Below are 22,153 nucleotides of genomic sequence, written 5' to 3'. Positions count from 1 at the left end.
ATATGTGTTGCTGAGAAATATGAAAACAGGTCATCTGCAGTGCAATTGCTTTGCTATCTATATATTGCGTGTTAGCAGTTTCTCCCTCTTTCGCACTGAGCACTGTGGTGAGCTAGCCAGGGCAGGGCTGCCCCTGCTCTATGGTTTCTATTTGGATCAGTATTTGCAATAAAATTTATTCTTAAATTTCAGAAATGAATCATTCATGCAAGGATAAGCTTTAGGAAGAGATGGGTATTACACACTGTGTATAAGAACCAAGAGGAAATAAAAAGAGCGGACAACCAAGAACAAAGTGCTCGGATTAGAAAGGGTGTAAGACAAGGATGCAGACTGTTCAATTTCTATACTGAAGAAGCAATGACAGGAATAAAAGAATTGTTCAGGAGTAGAATTAAGATTCAAGGTGAAAGGATATCAATGTTACAATTCACTGATGCCATTGCTATCCTGACTGAAAGTGAAGAAGAATTACATGGTGTCCTGAATGGAATGAACAGTCTAATGAGTACAGAACGCAGATTGAGAGTAAACCAAAGAAAGAAAAAAGTAATGAGAAGAAGCAGAAATGAGAACTACAACAAACTTAACATCAGGATTGATGGTCACGAAGTAGATGAAGTTGAGGAATTCTACTACCTAGGCAGCAAAATAGGCAATGATGGATGGAGAAAGGACACCAAAAGCACACTAGCATTGGTAATAAGGGCATTCCTGGTGAAGAAAAGTCTACTAGTATCAAACATATGCCTTAATTTGAGGAAGAAATTTCTGAGAATATGCCTTTGGAGTAAAGCACTGTATGATAGTGAAACATGGACTGTGGCAGAAATGGAACAGAAGAGGATTGAAGCATTAGAGTGTGGTGCTACAGACAAATGCTGAAAATTAGGTGGACTGATAATGTGAGGAATGAGGAGGTTCTGTGCAGAATCGGAGAGGAAAGGAATATATGAAAAACACTGACAAGGAGAATGGACAGGATGATAGGGCATCTGTTAAGACATCTGAGAATGACTTCCATGATACAAGATGAAGATATAGAGAGCAAAAACTGTACAAGAAGACAGAGATCGGAATAAATCGAGCAAATAATTGAGGACGTAGGTTGCAAGTGCTATTCTGAGATGATGAGGTTGGCACAGAAGAAGAATTCATGATGGACCATATCAAACTGAGTGATGACTTTAAAACAAATATTGCGGAACGAATCTGGGGCACCAGATGCTGCATCAACAATCCGTGTGAATGTGTTATGCTAGAAAATCGTCGTTACAATGTGGTTCAGAAGTAGTAGTTTGGAACATGGTGAATAAACACAGGGCAGAAGAAAAACAATGGAAACAGAGAAGAGTAATGCTACAGAGAAGAGTAACAAAGGGAAACATCACAGGGTTGCAGGATGGAAGAAAAGCCATTCGACAAAAGCAAGAACTGGAATTTCCATGTAGGAATATCAACAATGTAGGAAAAGACAGATAGCTACTTACCATAAAGTCACAGACAGGCACAATTAAAAGACACTTACACAAAGCTTTTGGGCATAGCCTTCATCAATAAAAGAGAAAGAGAGAGACACGCACCATCCATACACACAAGCAAGCACATCTTCCACAAACATGACTGCCAACTCCAACAGCTCAGGCCCACATGCAACTATCACATGGAATGGCGGCAGCAATCTGGAGGGGGCGGGGAAGGGGAAGGGGAAGGAACAGTAGTGTACAGGTGCGGGGACAGAGGAACAGATGGGGAGACAAAGGAACACAGCCTGGCACAGTACTTTAGAGAAGAGAAATTTGTTTGCCACAATCACTAATAGTAGCCTTTATTCTTGATAACTGGTTTCGGTAACCAACGTTACAATCTGACTGATGCATCAACATGTCAAAATTAAAATCACTATATACATTATTATTCTCCATATACACAGGTCTCATGTCACTCATAACAGAGCACATCATCAGAGCCAGGGCACTGCTAGACTGTTACATAAAAGCCAATTCAAGACAGAGAGCACTTTTAGTGCTATTTAAAAAAAAATATGCAATAACTTGTCCATCGGGATCTGAAGATAGTAACACGGATTACTGAAACTGGTTATCAAGAATAAAAACTATTCTTAGTGATCCTGGCTAAGTAGTTTACCTTCTATAATGTGTTATCACTGATCACCCTTTCCAACTCAATATGAGTAAATTAAAAAAATTATGAAGTGGCAGTGAAGCCATTACTTTGTCTACCCCCCCCCCCCCAAAATAAATAAATAAATAAATAAATAAATAAATAAATAAATAAATAAATAAATAGTTTACCTGCTGCAAGAAAATGATATTTGGTTTGTGGGGTGCTCAAGTGCACGGTCTTCAACGGCTGTACAAAAATTTTTTTACAGTCCAATTTTTTTCACAGTCCAATCTAGCCACTGTCACAAATGATGAGGATGATGATGAAATGATGAGGACAACACAAATACCAGGGGGAGAAAATCCCCAACCCGGCCGGAAGTCGAACCCAGGACCCTGTGATCCAGAGGTAGCAATGCTAGGCACTAGAGTGCAAGAAAATGCTGACTCCTTCACACACACTTTGATAAGAGGAATCTTCATTACTCAAGATTAGTTTGCATGTGACAATATAAATTGTGTAGTAGGCTTTATCTAAAATACAAAACCAGCAAGTGTTTTACAGTGTAGTGCAAGATTATAATACGTAATTGGATAAACTTTTGAAAGTAATGTAATTAAATTGGATGACCGTAATTGGACAAACTTTTGAAAGTAATGTAATTAAATTGGATGACCTTTTGAAGGTAACATAATTAACTATATGAAATAATTTTTAGAAGTGTGTAGCACCCTTGTGTATTGCCCACTTCTTCGCTTTATCTTTCACTTTTATCTTAATGATAATTTGTTTCTGTTGACATCCTTACATCATAAAATTCCCTTAAGCATATTTTTTATCAAATTAATTAAGTTGATCTATCCTTTTGCTTTACTAAAATAGTTCACATGATGTTTACTTTCATTCATGTTGAACAGTGTCATCCCAATTACATAACTGTTTAATTTAGCTGACACATTTATGACAAATTTTCACTTCACTGTGTCACATATATAGATCAAGTTCAATGAGTCATCTATTATAAATAGATGCTTTTTTATACATTATTTAACAGTTATCTGTCTCTATTTCACATGTTTTGCTATGTTATAATGTTCTCATTAAAGAAGCAGGCATATAGGTTTAGAGCTGCTCAAACGAGCAGCTTAACTACAGTCTTTTTGCATATGCCGCTATGAATCATCATCAGTTTTTTGCAAATGACAGTGCTTCAATTACATAGATGTTGATGTTAAGAGGTTATAATTGCATTTGTGATACACTATCAACAAACATAAACACAGTTTATTTTCACATGTCTTCCCTATGATTACATTACAATATTTAATATTATTGTGTTTTTTACATTTAAAATTCTCTTCTTTTTTCATTCTCTTACGGGCATTTATTTGATTTCACACTAAAATCTTATGTTGTCCACAACTTTTCAAAATATTTTTTTTTGTTTTATTTTATTTTATTTATTTATTTATTTATTTTGTGACTAGGGGCATGTAGGAGCCATGTACTGTTGTACATAGTACTTCTATGCAATTCATTTTGTATTTTTTATTCTTTCACATGGAGTCTGGCTATCAGTGGCTGGTACACGATAGCAGACCAAATAATATAAAGCAGTTGAAAGAATAAGAAAAATATATTGTGGTTTGCCACCAATGACATATATAGAAGCAGTGTTAAAGATGCCTTTGTTCGTAGTACTTGAAGATTAACAGTAGTGCTGTGAAGTCATGGACAAAAGTTGTAGTAGTACTCAGATCTGATGCGACAATCAATATCTGAATAAAGTATGAAAGAGTCAAATGGAAGACTGAAGTCACAAATCAGATGAAAATACTTAAGCAATCTAGAGTTTCAGTGTGAAAAGTTTTAGTAGTACCTCATGACACAGTGTACTGTGCATTTTGTAAATCTTGCGGGATGCTAGATGATGTACAAGTAATTTAACTTTCGTAATTCCAAATGTTTCAGTTCTTAAGTCTGAGCTTTTATTATCCAAACCATTCTGGAACCGTCATTGATATGACAAAGAACATTAGCAGGAAGAATACTATGTTTCCGCACAGCAAGGGACGATGTCATCTCTTCATCTCTTACCGCAGTAAAGGACCGCATGGCCTTTGATTTCATAATGTTTGCTACAATGGCAGCCATAACCTCTTTGCAGTTCCAATAGAGTGCCATCTCTTCTTAACTATTTACAGTCAGCTTGTTTAGCCCTTAAATGACATTTTGAACATAATGTCTAGCACCCGTGGCACACAAGGACATGTAACATGGGATTCTTAGGAATAACGTTCCACTTTTATCCACTTAGGCCAATGGGAGATGTTCATGATAAGTGAAAATATAGCTTAGTTAGTTGTTAAGAGTAGAACATCAAACTGGGCATGCTCTAATCTCATGTATGTGCAGACAAAGTGTAAGTCACATCAGCTCTGGATGTCGGGAAGTAGTGATGGCGAATAACCCTTTCCACCGGCTGTGGCAGAACACTAGTTCTTTGGACATCTTGGCTTTATGGTGTCTTGCAGGTCAAGGAGCAAAACGAAAAGTGCAAGAATGTAAATGATAATAATAAACAACTGAATAACTTTTATAAGATCTCTCTCTCTCTCTCTCTCTCAACTGCTATTGTCAAAGCAAGATACACATATGTGATAGTCTATTATGAGCTATGAAGTAAGAGAGATCTGTTCATACATCACTGTGATTAAGCTGTGGCCGAAAAACACTGAGGCTAAAATACAAAAGAGATAACGCTACACTGTTAATGTCATTTAGTACCTTGGACAGCTCTCTTCCAGCAACTCGCATTGCAAAAATGGGAAGTAGTATGACAGTACAGGTCTATGGCACTGCAAAGGAGGACCATGACAGGAATTAACTTTGAGAACGGTGATAACAAATTAAATTCAAGGCGATGGTACACACACACACACACACACACACACACACACACAGAGGGAGAGAGAGAGAGAGAGAGAGAGAGAGAGAGAGAGAGAGAGAGAGAGAGATATCAGGTGAGAGATCATGCATGGAGTACAGTTCAATAGCACAAATTAAATTCAAGGCGATGGTACACACACACACACACACACACACACACACACACACACACAGAGAGGGAGGGAGGGAGAGAGAGAGAGAGAGAGAGAGAGAGAGAGAGAGAGAGAGAGAGAGAGAGATATCAGGTGAGAGATCATGCATGGAGTACAGTTCAATAGCAACCACACAACACAACATTTAGTGCTCTAAGTACAGGATGTGAACAAGAGGTGCTAAAGAAGGGAACTGCTGCTGAAATAAGAAGAGTTTTAAATGAATAATAGAAGAAAATACATTGCCCAAATGGCTCTGAGCACTATGGGACTCAACTGCTGAGGTCATTAGTCACTTAGAACTAGTTAAACCTAACTAAGCTAAGGGCATCACACACATCTATGCCCGAGGCAGGATTTGAACCTGCAACCGTAGCAGTCTCGCGGTTCCAAACTGCAGCGCCTAGAAGCGCACGGCCACTTTGGCCGGCCGTTGCCCAGAGCAGCTTAAGTAAGCAGAGATGAAGATATAAGTGAGCACATGCTGCAGTGTCATCCAAAGTAATAAGTGTGTTTAAGAAGTAATTTTCATTTGGTGAAAAACAAAGATTTTTGAATTGCTACAAGGAATTGAATAAAGGCAAATAACTGACCACAGCAACGAGGTCAACAGCGAGATATGTTTGTGTATTTCAGCAAAAGCTTTTGGCTCTTGAGTCAAGAATCATCACTCAGTGATACAGAAAAATTCTGCATGTTCCTCGAAGCTACGAGTACAGCAACAACAATCAATGGAATCTCAATGGTGGTCAACCAATGGGACAACTGTGCAGTAGCTGGTCAGCTGACTATGCAGCAACTGCACAGTGGCTCATCATGACGTCACATTGCCCATATATGACACATCAGCAATGCATGACAATCAGCACTCCAAGTTATTAGGCGAGTTGTACCGAACCCAGAACTGAGTTCTTGTGTGCTTTGTTTGGGTTTAAACTCCAAAAGAGTTTAATTGGTGAAGAAGGGTAAATAAGAACTGATGTTATTGAAGGGATTTTAAAACTAATTTTCTTTTATACCCGTGAGCTCGCCATAAATGGAAACCAATGTAATGTGTTATTTGGGAAATTTGAGGATAAGACGGCCATGACTGAAATCACTGAAAGGAACAGGCCTAAACAACTGTGTCCCAGTGAGCTTATTAAAGACTACAATGATTGAAAATATAATTATGAAAATTATGTAACCCATAATGATTATTCAACAACAGATTCATGGTTTGAATGTGATGTATATCACAGAGGCAGGTTTACTAGCACAAATGTTAAAATACATACTGGTTTTAAGTTTGACTGCAGTCAGCACATGAATACGAACATACAGAATAACAGAGTATTTAATTGCGAATGCATGATAGATCAGATGTGTCAACTAGTGTTACTTGAAACAGCAGAGTTTGGTGATGATGCAGTCCTTGTTGAGATAGATATCCCACATAATGTAGATGCAGGGTGTTCACTAACAATACATGTATTGTTTAATCCAACAGGCAGTGTTAAAGACATATGTTGTATCTGTTCTCCCAACTTGGGAGGAGGTTATAATAATTGCCCTAGAGAACATCACTGATCATTAGTAATGTGATGTCTCTCATATGACTTAGCACAAGACAGCACAAACTTTATTAATTTGCTGAGAGTGTACAATTATATTTAGTTACATTTATTACATTAGTATCTTATTGTTTAATTCTACTGTTTACCCATGGCTCTACAGCTTCATTACTTATTTATTAAATGGTTGGTAAACATTAATGGAGTGTTTTTTTAAGCTACATGACAAATAAAGTAAGCAGCACTTTCAGTTGTTCCAGAGTTTCAGCTGTTTGGTCAGCTGTTTGTTTAAGTGAATGAAAGATGATCAATGGAGTTGCGAGCATAACACCTGGACACTGTGTAATCTCTGGAGTGTATTGATTACATCGTATTATTATAATTCAAATACACTACCAGAAAAAATTAGTACACCTGGATAGATCATGTCCATTTTGGTCCAGTGATGGTATATGCCACCTGAGGGATAGTAGATGCACTGATAATGGTTTCAACATCTGACAACAGATAGCACAGTGGCATAGCCATAGAACACCTTCTGTGTCTACCCTTAAAAAAGGCAATGCTCACGGCCACATGGCTCTGTGTGTGCAAATATATGAAGCAAGCAGGCAACCATGCCACTGAAATCCACTCGTGCTTCCTACAGCCAACTGTACAAATTTAAAAGGAGTCAAATTGTGGCCTTCTGAGTGGCAGGATGGTCCTTTAGGAGAATTGCCACACAAGTTGGGCAGGCTGTGTCAGTTGCACAATGATGCTGGTATCAGTGTCCACGTGAACATTCTCACATCCATAGATAAGATTCTCGATGTACAGGCAGCACAGTCAACTACCAGGATTGTCATAACATAAGGGCAGCAGTGGCAGATCATACCGCTATCACAGCACAGATAAGAGGGCTTGTGAGTCCACACATGTCAACACAAACTGTTGCAAAGTGGGACTACGGGCACACGCACCTCTAGGCTGTCTTCCGCCCATGCCACAGCTTTGATGTGCACAGCTCAACTGGTGCTGTCAGAGGATCACTTGGAAGATGAAATGGCATGACATGGTCTTCAGCAATGAAAGCAGATTCTGTCTGCATGCAAGTGATGGTCATTTATGCTTGTCTTATAGAGTACATTGAGTAAAGATATACTAGCCTCGCCCCAGGCCTTATGGTCTGGAGTGCGATAAGCTACTACTCCCATTCACCTTTGGTGTTTCTGGTGAAGATGCTAACCAACATTCAGAACATGCTCAATGCTTTTAGACCCACTCTTTTGCCATTCTCCAACAGGAAGGTGATGTATTGTTCCAACAGGATAATGCTCGCCTGAGCTCTGCCTGTGAAATTCAATGTGCAGCAACTACCCTGGTCAGCACGATATCCAGACTTGTCTCCAATGAAGTACATGTGAGATATGATGGGACTAGAAGTGACTCATGCAACTCGTCAACCAACTCTTACGAAATCACAGGAACAGGTCAAGCAGGTGCGGAATAATGTATCCCAGGACAGTATTTGCCACTTGTATAATCGACTGGATGCCAGAGTCAGTGCCCACATCTAGACGCCCTTGGAGGCTACACCACATAATAATATGGGTGTTTCAGTGTGGGTTTATACCTAGTATATACAATATAGCAACAATAAATATTGAGTGAATTACAAACTTCTAAAAGAGTATACTATTTTTTCTGATAGTGAATAAAGGAAGAGGCTAGTAATTTTTCCCAGAATATTGCAGACCATTTAAAATAGTGGGTACATCTTATCAAAAGGCAGTATACAGAGGAACTTCTATTTCACATTCTCTGATTTTATGTTTTTCATTATTCTGTGTCATAAATTCATAGCCCCTGTGGAAAACCCATAAGATCAATACTAAAAATTCCCTGATTTTACATTTCTTTCTAGTAATGTTTCCCCTGATTGTAAGTTCTTACTGACGTCTCACTTGACTTTGTCCCGTTTTCTTCCTATTGACGTTTGATGTGACTGAGCAACATGTAAGTGGCACAAAAGGCAGATGGTTCGCACCACAGGTGGTAACGGAGTTAATGGTATATTTTATGCTATTATGGAGATGGGAGACGTAAGATAGGAAATGCTGCCATAATCTATGATTGGTGTTGACAATACAACTTGCAACATTTAGCTTCACCACATAATGATGATAAACTACTGCTTGGTTGCAACGGTAATGAGGAGAGGGGGGAAGTTGATGTGAAGTATTCCAGACCGAGCCAATACATGATGAAGAGGCCTACCACCACCTTTTCTGGTCCCACTTGAAACTCAGTCTCCTCTTTTTCCATGAATCCTGATGTACTGTATTCAGCAACAGCATCAATGAGCAACATTTTAAATTCAAACCCTGAGTCTTGAAGAATATGTTTGGCTACAATTGAGGGAACGTTGCTGATTTCTGGCTAGTGAACTCTTATTGGCTGGTGACTTGTTAAGTCACCCAATAGTCAGTGCAGCCACCACACCACACTCGCCACCTAGATCCGTGGATGGGGAGTGGCCCTTCAACAATAGGAAGTGCAGCTCACAAGAGAAGCATTAAGCGATAACAGCAAAGGTGATAGAAAAGTATGTCACTAAGCAGATGTCCACAGTTATGGTTTAACCACTTAGCTGCTGTGATGTTTTTGGTTTAATTTGACATGTTCGTCAATTTTTGCTTTTTTTTTCTGGGTGATTACAAAGCATGATCTCTCAAAAATGCATGTTTTGAACTTATAATTTGTGGTCATAGCATGCCTGAAAATAGCTCAATTATCTTGTACCCAGACACCAATTTCAATTTTTGATGAATTTTTACTTGCAGTTATATGTCTGTGATTTTTCAAGAACTGATGAAATTCATTATTACAAATTATTGTATAAACATTGTATTGTACATTTAATTTCCTTTACTTAGAAAGATTTTATACAAATTATTGGAGAGGTTTGCGATTTTTAATCATTTATGCCAATTACACAAGTTTCTGTTGTTATGTTCGGGGTTTTAACATTTTCCTCAATTCTACATTTTCCTTAGTTTTGCATTTTTTAAAGTTTGCAGTGTGTGAAAATGTAAAATAGGGGTTTCACTGTATTTAGTAGGCCTATACACTGGTCAAGGGAAGCGCTTATACAACACTGATATTTCAAAGAAATTCAAATCTCTAGGAGAATCTACGGGCTTTGCACATTCGGCATGTTGACGTCTGTTAAATGTCTGAATTAACTGTGTCACTATTTCACGTTCCGTTTTCTCTGAAGTAGTTTCCTTTACTCTTGCTATTTTGTGATCCTTAACTCTAATGTGTCTATAACTGTCCTAACCTAATTTTAGTTGTTGAATGACATGTTACAGAAGTACTTAACATAATTCTCTTGCAACTACAAGAAACACACAAGATGATACAGAACCCACTACAGTTATTGTAAATGAGAAGCGAATCAGGATGTACATGACACGTAACATATATTAGAGGTAAGGAGATTTCTTACTTTACCTATGTTTGACATATTACAGTTGAGTTTCCACGACTTTTATAAGGGAGGTTATCCACCAAAAGACAGTAGCAATGTCGGGAGACAGAGGAAATAGACAGATTTACATATAATGATGACTGCTTGACAAATTACAAATGTGCTGTTACTCCATACCACCCATGTTTACAATAGGGGCCTGTACAGGTGAAACGAAGACAAGTCCGTTCTAAATGGTAATTTTTTTTTTGTGGTTTTAGGGTGCTCAACTACAATGGTCATTAGCGCCCTGACTAATTTAGGAATGTACCGCGAGGCACAAGGTTAAAACAGCAACTAAAAGGATCAACACTATAAAAGATGTATTAACAGGCATAGGATTAAAAAACTACAGCATAATCAAACGTCCTTAGACAGGTGTGTCAAGTTGATAAAACTAAGTACACGAGCAGCAGCTCCTGGGTCATCCGCTAAAATGGCATCCAGAGTACATGGCAGGCCAAGATCAAGATGCAGCGTAGTAAAATCCGGACAGTAAGTTAAAATGTGGCGGACCGTCAGCAATTGCCCACATGGACAGAACGGCGCCGGTGCTGCCGTCAGCAGATGGCAATGGCTGAACTGGCAGTGTCCAATTTGTAGCCGGGCCAAAACGACCTCCTCCCGCCGAAAAGGACGTGAGGACAACGTCCAAGCTGCGGGAAGAGGTTTCAAGGCCCGAAGCTTGTTGTCCATAAGTGCAACTCAATCGGCATGCCACAGCGATAAAATGCGCCGACAAATGACCATGCTACAATCTGATGAAGGGACACAACAAGAAGCCGTCCCAGGCTGGAGGACCGCAGTCTTGGCCGTGGCATCTGCAGCTTCGTTCCCAGGGATACCGACATGGCCAGGAACCCACATAAAGCTAACTGGAGACCCGTCGTCCACCAGCTGCTGAAGAGAGCGTTGGATTCGGTGCACGAAAGGGTGAACCGGATACGGATCACTGAGGCTCTGGATGGCGCTCAGAGAATTGGAGAAGATGACATAAGCAGAATGTCGGTGGCGGCAGACGTAAAGAACAGCCTGGTAGAGGGCAAAGAGCTCAGCTGTGAAGACCGAACAATGGCCATGTAGCCGGTATTTGAAACTTTGTGCCCCGACAATGAAAGAAGACCCGACCCCGTCATTGGTCTTAGAGCCATCTGTATAAATGAAAGGCATATTAATGAACTTCGAACGAAGTTCGACAAAACGGGAGTGGTGTACTGAACCGGGGGTAACCTCCTTTGGGAGCGAGCGGAGGTCAAGGTGAACGCGAACCTGAGCCTGGAGCCAAGGTGGCGTGTGGCTCTCGCCCACTCTAAAGGTTGCAGGGAGTGAAAAATCAAGGAGTTGAAGGAGGCGACGAAAGCGAACTCCAGGCGGTAGCAGGGCAGAGACATACAACCCGTATTGACGGTCCAGAGAGTCGTCAAAAAAGGAACGATACGATGGGTGGTCGGGCACTGACAGTAGCCGACAGGCGTAACGACAAAGCAGTATATCGCACCGGTAGGTGAGTGGCAATTCACCGGCTTCAGCATGAAGACTCTCGATGGGACTAGTATAAAACGCTCCGATCGCAAGCCGTAAACCCCGATGTTGTATAGAGTTGAGGCGGCGTAAGATGGACGGCCGTGCAGAGGAGTATACAAAGCACCCATAATCCAGCTTGGAGCGGACGATCGACCGATATAGGCGAAGTAGGACGGTTCGATCCGCTCCCCACGACGTGCCACTGAGAACACGGAGGACATATAGAGAACGGGTACAACGGGCAGCCAAATATGACACATGTGGAGACCAACTAAGTTTCCTGTCAAATATAAGACCTAAAAAATTTGTTGTCTCCACGAATGGGAGAGCAACAGGGCAGAGTCGAAAGGACGGTGGGAGAAACTCTTTGTAGCGTCAGAAGTTAATACAGACCGTTTTCTCGGCAGAAAAACGGAAGCCATTGGCGACACTCCAGGAGTAAAGACGGTCAAGAGAACGCTGAAGACAGCGCTCCAGGAAACATGTACAGTGCGTGCTGCAATAGATGGCAAAATCGTCCACGAAAAGGGAGCCTGATACATCATCTGGGAGGCAATCCATTATTGGATTGATCGCTATGGCGAAGAGAGCGACACTCAAAACGGAGCCCTGTGGCACCCCATTCTCCTGGCGAAAGGTTTCTGACAGGACAGAACCCACACGTACTCTGAACTGTTGATCCATTAAAAAGGAACGAATAAAAAGAGGGAGGCGACCGCGAAAGCCCCATGTATGCATGGTGCGGAGAATGCCCGCCCTCCAACAGGTGTCGTAAGCCTTCTCCAAATCAAAGAGCACAGCCGCGGTCGGGCGGTTCCGCAAGAAGTTATTCATAATGAAGGTCGACAAGGTAACCAGATGGTCAACAGCAGAGCGGGGCCTACAAAATCCACATTGTACATTGGCAAGTAGGCGTCGAGATTCGAGCACCTTACAGACACAGCTGGTAAGTGAGATGGGTCGATAACTGGAAGGCAAGTGCTTGTCCTTCCCGGCTTAGGAATCGGTACAACAATAGACTCGCGCCAGCATGTGGGAACATGTCCTTCAATCCAGATGCGATTGTAAGTACGAAGAAGGAAACCTTTACCCACAGGAGAAAGGTTCTTCAGCATCTGAATATGAATAGAATCAGGCCCCGGAGTGGAGGACCGTGACTGGGCAAGTGCATTTTCGAGTTCCCGCATGGTCAATGGGGCATTGTAGTTTTCACAATTCAAGGAGTGGAAATTAGGTGGCCGAGCTTCCTCTGCCTGTTTTCGGGGAAGGCAGGGGGGTAATGAACGGAGCTCGAAACCTCTGCGAAAAAGCGGCCGAAGGCATTGAAGACATCCTCAGGGGCCACAAGGACGTCATTCGCGACCGTCAAGCCAGAAACTGGTGCGTGGACCTTAGTGCCAGATAGCCGGCGCAGGCTACCCCAGACAACAGAAGGAGTAAAACTGTTAAAGGTGCTTGTGAAAGCAGCCCAGCTGGCTTTCTTGCTTTCTTTAAAAATACGACGACACTGCACAAGTAATCGTTTATAATTGATACAATTCGCCACTGTAGGGTGGCGTTTAAAGGTGCGTAAAGCACGTCGACGGGCACGTAAGGCGTCTCTACATGCTGCGGTCCACCAGGGGACCGATACGCGGCGTGAAGAAGTAGTGTGAGGGATGGAATATTCAGCAGCAGTGAGAATGACTTCCATGAGGTGGGCGGCCTGACTATCGCAGCTTGTGAAGGTTTGATCCTGAAAGGTCGCCCTGGAAGAGAAGAGCCCCCAGTCTGCTTTGGAGATGTTCCAACTAGTTGAGCACGGAGAGGGGGTATGATGCAGGAGATCTTAGCACTGGCCGAACGGACGACCGTAGTGCTGAAGGTCAGATCGCATGTCTGCGTCGCCACCTCCCTGGTAGTCCGAAGAGAGGCGAGGACAGTACTGTACTTCCCAGCTGGGAGCAACGTGGGTTTCCTACTAGCGAATAGCTTGCGAGCAGCCGAGGTGGAGACTTTCTCTTTGACCCGAATTTCTTGGATACAGCGTTCATCCTTGTAGACGGGACAGTCGCGTGAGGACGCTCCATGGTCACCGCGACAGTTCACACAACGAGGAGACGGAGGTGGACAGTCACCCTCATGGGCATCCCCGCCACAAGTCACACATGTAGCCGCATTGGAACAAGAATGGCGAGTGTGATTAAAACGCTGACACTGGTAGCAGTGCATAGGTGTCGGGACATAGTGGCGAACAGAAATAACCTCGTAGCCCGCCTTGATGCGCGACGGCAGCTGAACACTATCAAAGGTGAAGAAAAGTGTCCGGGTCGGTACAAGGTCATTGTTGACCTTTCTCATGACTCTATGGACAGCCGTCACGCCCTGCTCAGCGAGGAAAGACTGAATCTCCTCGTCAGTCAACCTGTCGAGTGATCTAGTATAGACCACACCACGAGACGAATTCAAAGTGCGGTGAGCCTCCACCCGGACAGGGAACGTGTACAGGAGTGTGGCCCGAAGCAGTTTTTGTGCCTGAAAGGCGCTCTCAGTTTCTAGTAACAAGGTACCATTACGCAACCAGGTAAAAGACTTAACAGATCCAGCTATGGCATCTACGCCCTTCTGGATAACGAAGGGTGACAGAGGAAAAATCCTTTCCGTCCTCAGATCGAGAAACTACGAGGAACTGTGGGGCAGGCGGTAGTACTTTTGTCACTGGTGGCTGGTCAAGTTTCCGCTTGTTGGCAGAAGTCGAGAGAGAAGAAGAAGAAGAAGAAGAAGAAGAAGAGAAATCCATTGCGGAGGAATCCCCCATGATTGCCAGCGTCTCCGATGGCGCGCTCCTTCCTTGTGGGACCCTCTCAGAGGGCACTCCCGCCTTAGGTGATTGTTCACACCTCATGTCACACCTCCCGAGAAACGGACGGAGGGACCAATCGGCATGGTCGGAAGGTGTCAGCTCAGGCAACCACCCCTCCCTGGGCCTGGCCTTTACCAGGGGGTACGTGCGTGCCTTACTTGTCTACGCAGGGCGGGGAATTACGCGTTACCCCATCACCGGCTACGCGTGCGAACGCGTGGGTCGGCCTTCAGGCACGCACAGGGAGGAAGGAAGAAGAGGAAAAAGAAAGAGAGGGAAAGAAAGGAAGGACTGTCTCAAACGCCGAAGCGGAGACCAGAGAAGGAGAAGAAGGCAAGGAGAAGAGTAAGTAAGACAGTGAGATGGAGAAGAACAAAGTAAGGAACCAACCAAAGGAAGGAAGAAACCAGAAGAAGTGAAAAACCAAAATGAACGCAAATATAGGTCGTGAAACCGTCCGTCTCCGGACGCAGGCGCTAACTACCCCCTTGAGGGGGAGGGACTCCTTTTAGTCGCCTCTTACGACAGGCAGGAATACCTCGGGCCTATTCTAACCCCTGGACCCGCAGGGGGGTCTGTATGGTATGCTGACAACAATCCATCCTCCAGTGTCTTGGTGACGAAACCATCAGGGAGACGATTCTGATGTGGCAGGTGACAGAGTCTGTCTTTGGGGGTTCTATTTTCTTTCTTCCTTCAATCCTAACAAACTCATTCTTAAATTTATTTTTATTAAATCTCTGACTGGATTACCTTTTTCCACATTCATACATTTCTATTGCTGAAACCCTTGTTTCTCACAGACCATATTGTGTTAATTAAAACCTACTAATATAACGTAGCATGGGGCAGTAGCACCTGTATGATGACAAAACACATACTGTTAACTGACACAGATGATATATTTGTATTAATACATATGTTAGCCACTTCACCACAACAGGGTGAGTAAGGGAACGGAAACCATTGCCCAAAAGAAGGTAGGTATGACAGACTAACATATAAATAAAGGTAAAGCAGTAGTTCAATGAAAAAATTATTTGGTAGATGTATTTGAGCCTTAATTATTTCTTTAAAAAACAGCACTAAAGAACTGAATAAAAGATAAACAGTGAATGTAATACAGGAGACAAGTTATCCCTGAAGATAGAGCACTACTATACAAATGAGTTGAACAAATGCAATAAAAAGGCAACAGTTATGCATATATTATTTCTATTAAACTGAAATCAATGAATTGATGAGATATTAAGTAGATGTGTCATACCTTATAGGTAAAGAAGAATAACTACAGCTTAAGGGCAAACTTAAAAGTTATTATCAGTAGAACCTGTCATGAGGCTTTGAATATAGTGCAAGCATTCATCTCAAGAAGTAAAGAATGCACTATGTTATCATTAAGATATTCACCTGCAGGATTTTTTTGTGCGAGTGGAATGTGACCATTGTGGTAATAGAGAAAGCAAACTCATGTAATTTAGCAGTCACCAGTAGATTCTGGGAGATCAGTAATTAACAAGTGGTATGCAGGCATAATTAAATTATAACATTGCAAGGAGAAGTCAAAGTTAAAAAAGAAGGAGCTAGAAAAAAACACATTTGGAGTAACTGGGTAGAGTCAACATACTACAGAGAAACTTCATCATTAGAATGAATAAAGAAAAGGGGTTGGAGGCTGTGAATACTGTTAAAGATTCAAGGCAGGATGTGCCCAATTTTGGGTATGTATTGGAGATTAAAGCATAGGAGAAACAATGGAAGGTGTGAGTGCAGTTCTTACAGAGGTATGAAGTTCTACACTCTGCTGAAGTGTTCTCCAAAATAGTTTATGTATAATAGATGTACCTGGACACTGATGATTACTTTTTTTTTTTTTCCACACATATTGACATACCACAAAGCTGACAGCTGAAGTTGTTAAGAGAGTTTTAGTTTAACATGTCGGCACATAACTCCTTACCATAAAGATTAACAACATCTATGCCTCCACACTTCCGCCTCGACTTACATCTCTGCTCTTACTCTTTGCCTTTAAATATGTCTGCTTGTGCCTGTGTATGTATGGATGAATGTGTGTGCGCGAGAGAGAGAGAGAGAGTATATACCTATCCTTTTTTCCCCCTAAGGTAAGTCTTTCCGCTCCCGGGATTGGAATGACTCCTTACCCTCTCCCTTAAAACCCACATCCTTTCATCTTTCCTTTTCCTTCCCTCTTTCCTGACGAAGCAGCCGCCGGTTGCGAAAGCTTGAAATTCTGTGTGTGTGTTTGTGTGTTTTATTCATTATGCCTATCTACCGGCGCTTTCCCGCTTGGTAAGTCTTGGAATCTTTGTTTTTAATATTTTTTTCCCCATGTGGAAGTTTGTTTCTATTTTATTTACATCATCATTAATTTGAACCCAAGAATATAGGATGTGATGAATGAGGAAATGGTCAGTTGAACATGCCTGAATATTCCTGATGAAGTACATTAGGTATGATTCGATCCTTTGTCTCACCAAACCCGTTTAACTGATGGCACTTCATCAAATATAGAAATGGATTTTGTTTTAAAATACTTTAAGCAATGAAAATAACGATAATAAAAATAAACCTGTTACTATTTAAAGAATATTTTGTTGCTATAAAATGTTGTGATTAATTAAGTATGTTGAGCTACATGGCATCTTGTGATCTGAGAAGTAACTTGGGATTCTTAGGAATAACATATTCCAATTTTATCCTCTACGACCAACGAAAGATATTAACGAGAAGTGAGCATTGTGTGGTGTGCTTGAAGTGAAAGAAATTAAGCTGGAAGGTCATCAATCCCTTCATCCATTAAATGGGAAACGAGGAGTAGTCATCAAAGGAAGGAGGTGAAACGCAAATCCTGGAAAGGCTACATGTAACTAAAATAAAAGTAACCCACACACAAAAGCCCAGAGAAAAGACAGCACACACTAGTCATTAAAAGATCAGCCAAGACAAGGTATGAAAACCAAGAAATGAAAAAGAATGAAGAGAATAAAAAGGTGGGGAGGGTAGAGGCCAGGCTGGGTGGGCCATCCAATAAGAGCTGACAAGGGACCCTGAGGGGGGAAGGATGGTGGCCAGAGAGGGGTGATTCATCAAACCTTCAAGTAGTACAGGGATGCATAGAAACCACCTTCATAGGCAAAATGTAATACCATGCCAATTGAGTTGACACTGTCTGCAAGTACCAGAGACAAGAGTGTCAGGAAGATCAAAATTCCACTTCAAAGCAGCCAAATTAGGGCAGTCTATAAGTAATTTATTTATTTATTCATTTATTGCCAAATCATAGACCTGTTACCTGACGTTTTAAAACAGGTCATACATCTTACAATTTTTGTTTTTCATCTTTTTTTCAGTTTTCTTTTGTTTTATCTGCAATCTTTTACAAAGAATAATACTCTTCAAAATAACAATACTTCAAGGTTGAAATATATATAAAATTTACAAGTAAGGTTGCCAACATCAGGTGGGCTCTGCTACGGGAGTGAGGGGGATCCTTATGTCTGAGAATGTGGCCACTGGTCTGCCAAGTGTGGCCAATGAGGAGCCTACAGACGACAGTGGATTCCCTGCACGAAGCATGCTGGCAGGACTGCCACATGGTCATCATCTCCTTAATTGCCCTCAGTTTGTTTGGGAAAATCATGAGAGACCATTCTGAGTTCCAGACTTTCAGCAATCAATGACGTATAAACAATCGAAGGTCCAGTTCTGGATCCCCACTTCTGATACAATTACAGTTTTGATGACAAACATATGTGTGGCAGTAAGTCAAAAACCTTTCAGAAGCCAATAAACACTGCATCTATCTGCATCTTGATCCATGGCTTTCAAGATGTCATATGAGAAAAGAGCAAGTTGGGTTTCACATCATCAATATTTTCAGAAGCCATGCTGGTTAGTATGGAGGAGGTAATTGTGTCGAAGATACCTCATAACATTCGCCAAAGGTGCCTCTCATTATATCCGAACTCAAAATATGTTCTAAGATCCTACAACAAAATGACATCATCAAGGACACTGGACAGTAGTTTTGTGAATTACATCGATTTCCCTTCTTGTAGATGGGTGTGACCTGCACCTTCTTCCAACCACTGGGCAAAGTTTTTTGTTCAAGGTATCTTTCATATATTATTGTTAAAAGAGGGGCTAAACACAGCCCCAAATTTAGTATAATATCTGCCTGAAGATATAAAAATCCAATCAAGGGCAAGCAGCTAGAAGATTCTGAACCACTCATAGGTATTACTTGGCTTGTGGAAGTCTGGGAAGAGTATATCTCAATATATCTCTCTTGAAGCTTTTTCACACTGAGGTGGTATCCACTGGGTCTGTAGATGCTTTCTTCACTGTTAAGTGCATTTTTTTTCACTAAACAGCTACCAAAATCTACTTATTTGCAAAAATAAAAACATTTCCTTTATTTAACTTCTCTCATATAGAATAGGAAGTATATGAAATATAACCATATCAAAGAATTTCTAATCACTGCTTCAACTCACCTTTTGGCAAACCTAATGTTGATAGGTACATTGAGATACTTAGAGTTACAACAATAACCCTGTGCTTCATAATATCCTCTCTTGTGGGAATACGAAAAGATTTCACTCCTCCTTTAACATCTATTAGACAATACTGAGAAAAGAGAAAAAATGTATAAGTGTAAATGTCACTTTTAAATTTAGTAAGTAGCATTGTATGTAATATTTACCTTCTGCACAACCTGGTTTACAGTTGCAACCCATCTTTTGTGGTAATAGATTCTTAAAGGTCTTGCATATTCATTACCAGCCTCCACATATGGATGAAGATAATCTTTGATGTAAAGGTCCGCTGCACTAAAAAAATAATGGTACTTCAGCAACAGAAATTACTTTATTCAAAAGAAATACCTTTTTTCCTGTAAAGTATGTGTACTGCCTTCATCATGTTGTCCAAATTTGTACACTCAGCATGGAAATAATAATGTGGAACAACTAAATAGTGCCAATACTAAATTGGTAACTGACTTGCTTAAAAACAAATAGTAAACATCAGAGGCACACGAATTGTAATCTCAGAAAGAAATGACCAAAGTCAAAATACCTAAAGCCCTCAGTAATCATGAAACAGAAAATACTAAAGTAAAGATCAAGTATGAGTAGGTATAGCAATCCCACACTGACTCAAAATGTGACAGCAACTCTGTAGACAAATATAATAATTTCTTGGAATTATGGGAACAAGACCTTTATTCAAGAATTGTGACAAGGTGGCAATTTTATTTAATCACAAAATTTCTAGATTTTTCAAGGCTATATCCCAAATTTTCCAGCAACAATATTTGTTTTATGTGAAAGCAATTTTTTCCTAACTAGTTATTGTGGCCTTTTTCCTGCCACATCACTTAGTGATTGTTCCAAGTTCAGCTTGGATTTAAGTTTCACCAACAATTCTGTAAGTGATAAGCTCTTGCTGCCACTGGAAATTCCTTCATTGCCACTGTCTGTCAAAAATTCTGCACTATGCTGTGTCACTGGGCAATAACATTAAATAAATGAGAAATCCTTGATAGAACATGTTTCAAACTGTTGTTACTGGAATGTTATATCAATATACTTCGATAGCAACAATGCATTAGTTTCAAATCAGATGCAAGTCATGCTATGCTTATTGTTAAATTGAAGAACAGCTCCGTAAAAAAGATATCAAAGTACTACTTTGCATTGCAATTTGTAAAAAGAGAACTGACATGTGAATATTATTAAAATGTGAGCTAAAAACACATATGTTCAAATATAGATCTGTATTTATATTTTTTATAGAACTGAAAACCCCACTTTCTTGTTTGTGCAAATGAAGAATTCACAGCTATGTGACAAATTTTCCTGTACTTTACACTTCTTGTCACATTCACAATCCTGCAATGGGGAGATGTAGAGCCTGAGAGCACACCGATAATAAAAAGGATTGAGGCAAATATTCACACCAGAGGTGGTCTCAAAGAGGAATCCCAGAACAATTTGTAATAAAATGACTCCAAACTTTTTTCCATCATTGAACAGTTCAGCTCCCCCTAGAAGCTCTCAGAATTCCCTAAATATTTCAAAGTACCACAAGTTTTCCCTCTTTTCCAGTAAATTCAATTTCCTGCGTATTTTCAATTTTTCAGGTTTTCCAGACCAGTCACCAGCCTCTGAGGTGAAAGGGGAGATATGGAAACATAAAGAGACTATCATAGGGAGAACGTGACACTAAATTACACAATGGAAACACAAAACATCTGCATACCATACATCATTATTATTCCAAAATTCTTTAAGATCATATGATGGTGAATGGAAAAGAAAAAAATGAGAAAAGATAGGAATCTAAATGCAAAAACATGCATACAAATGCAGTCCTGAATTTTGCAGAGTATTACTCTAACAAAGACTGACGAATTATTTAGGAATTAAGGAGACAACTCGGCTAAAGATAGAAGTTCTGCATCATCAATAAATAGGCACACAAAAGGTGCTTTACTTTGCTAGCTTTTGGAATGGAATTCTTTTCTCAAGCTGTAAACACACACACACACACACACACACACACACACACCTGTCTATCTACATTGTGTTCATTCGACTACCAGCTCTTTCCTGGTCCACGGTGAGTGTACTGGGGTGAGGTGGGGGTCCAGTGTGGGGTGGGGTGGGGTGGGGTGGGGTGGGGTGGGGTGGGGTGGGGTAAGGGATGGAGGGAGGTGGGAGGCACGGAGGGGGTTGGGGGGTGGAAGCATCTAGTGGCTCGCCACTCTCCCACGAGCTGCTAGATCTAGACACTTCCCTCCCCCCCCTCCCCCCAACCCTCTCCCTGCCTCCCACCTCTCTCCATCCTTCACCCCACTCCACACTGCACCCCCACCTCACCCCTGTACACTCACCGTGGGCCAGGAAAGAGCTGGCAGTCGAATATGAACACAATGTACAGGGACAGCTCTCTCTCTCTCTCTCTCTCTCTCTCTCTCTCTCTCTCTGTGTGTGTGTGTGTGTGTGTGTGTGTGTGTGTGTGTGTGTGTGTGTAATTCCATTCCAAAAATTATCAAAATAAATCTCTGTACCTTTTGCGTGTTTATCTGTTGACGACACAGTGCTTCTGCCTTTAGCTGAGTCATCTCCTTTATTGCCAAATAATTAGTTATTCTCAACCAGAATTTTCCTTACATTGTTATCTAACCTAGATTGGCTTGTTCCAGATATACATCGAAACTACTGAAAAAAAAAAAAAAAATTATTTTCTTATGAGACACCAAAACCAACTTCATTACAGCAGTGAAAGTAGAGAAGTAAATAAAGAAAGAAATGTGCACCTGACACAGATGTTAGCACCATGTAAGGACACTAGCCTAAGGTTACAGATGAAGACTAATGACTTCAATAACTGTCAAAAATAACAATCTCAATGGCATAAACAATGGAAGAATCTTCTTTCCCGGTTGTGAAATGCCATCAGT

At 41.0% G+C, this 22,153-nt stretch overlaps 1 protein-coding gene across 2 annotated transcripts in view; it reads right to left on the bottom strand.

Annotated features, from left to right (window-relative positions):
• LOC126353845 (probable helicase with zinc finger domain) overlaps positions 1-22,153 on the bottom strand; it is a 159,893-nt gene that overhangs the window by 59,132 nt on the left and 78,608 nt on the right. For both annotated transcript variants that reach the window (XM_050002991.1, XM_050002992.1), the window contains 2 exons: positions 19,391-19,517; positions 19,182-19,314 (listed from right to left, as the gene is read on the bottom strand). In XM_050002991.1, coding sequence (XP_049858948.1) covers positions 19,182-19,314; positions 19,391-19,517 — 260 coding nt within the window. The remainder of the gene's footprint in view (positions 1-19,181; positions 19,315-19,390; positions 19,518-22,153) is intronic.

This window comes from Schistocerca gregaria, chromosome 3, assembly GCF_023897955.1.
Source record: "Schistocerca gregaria isolate iqSchGreg1 chromosome 3, iqSchGreg1.2, whole genome shotgun sequence".
Lineage (NCBI taxonomy): Eukaryota > Metazoa > Arthropoda > Insecta > Orthoptera > Acrididae > Schistocerca > Schistocerca gregaria.
This window is presented reverse-complemented; position numbering and strand designations above follow the sequence as displayed.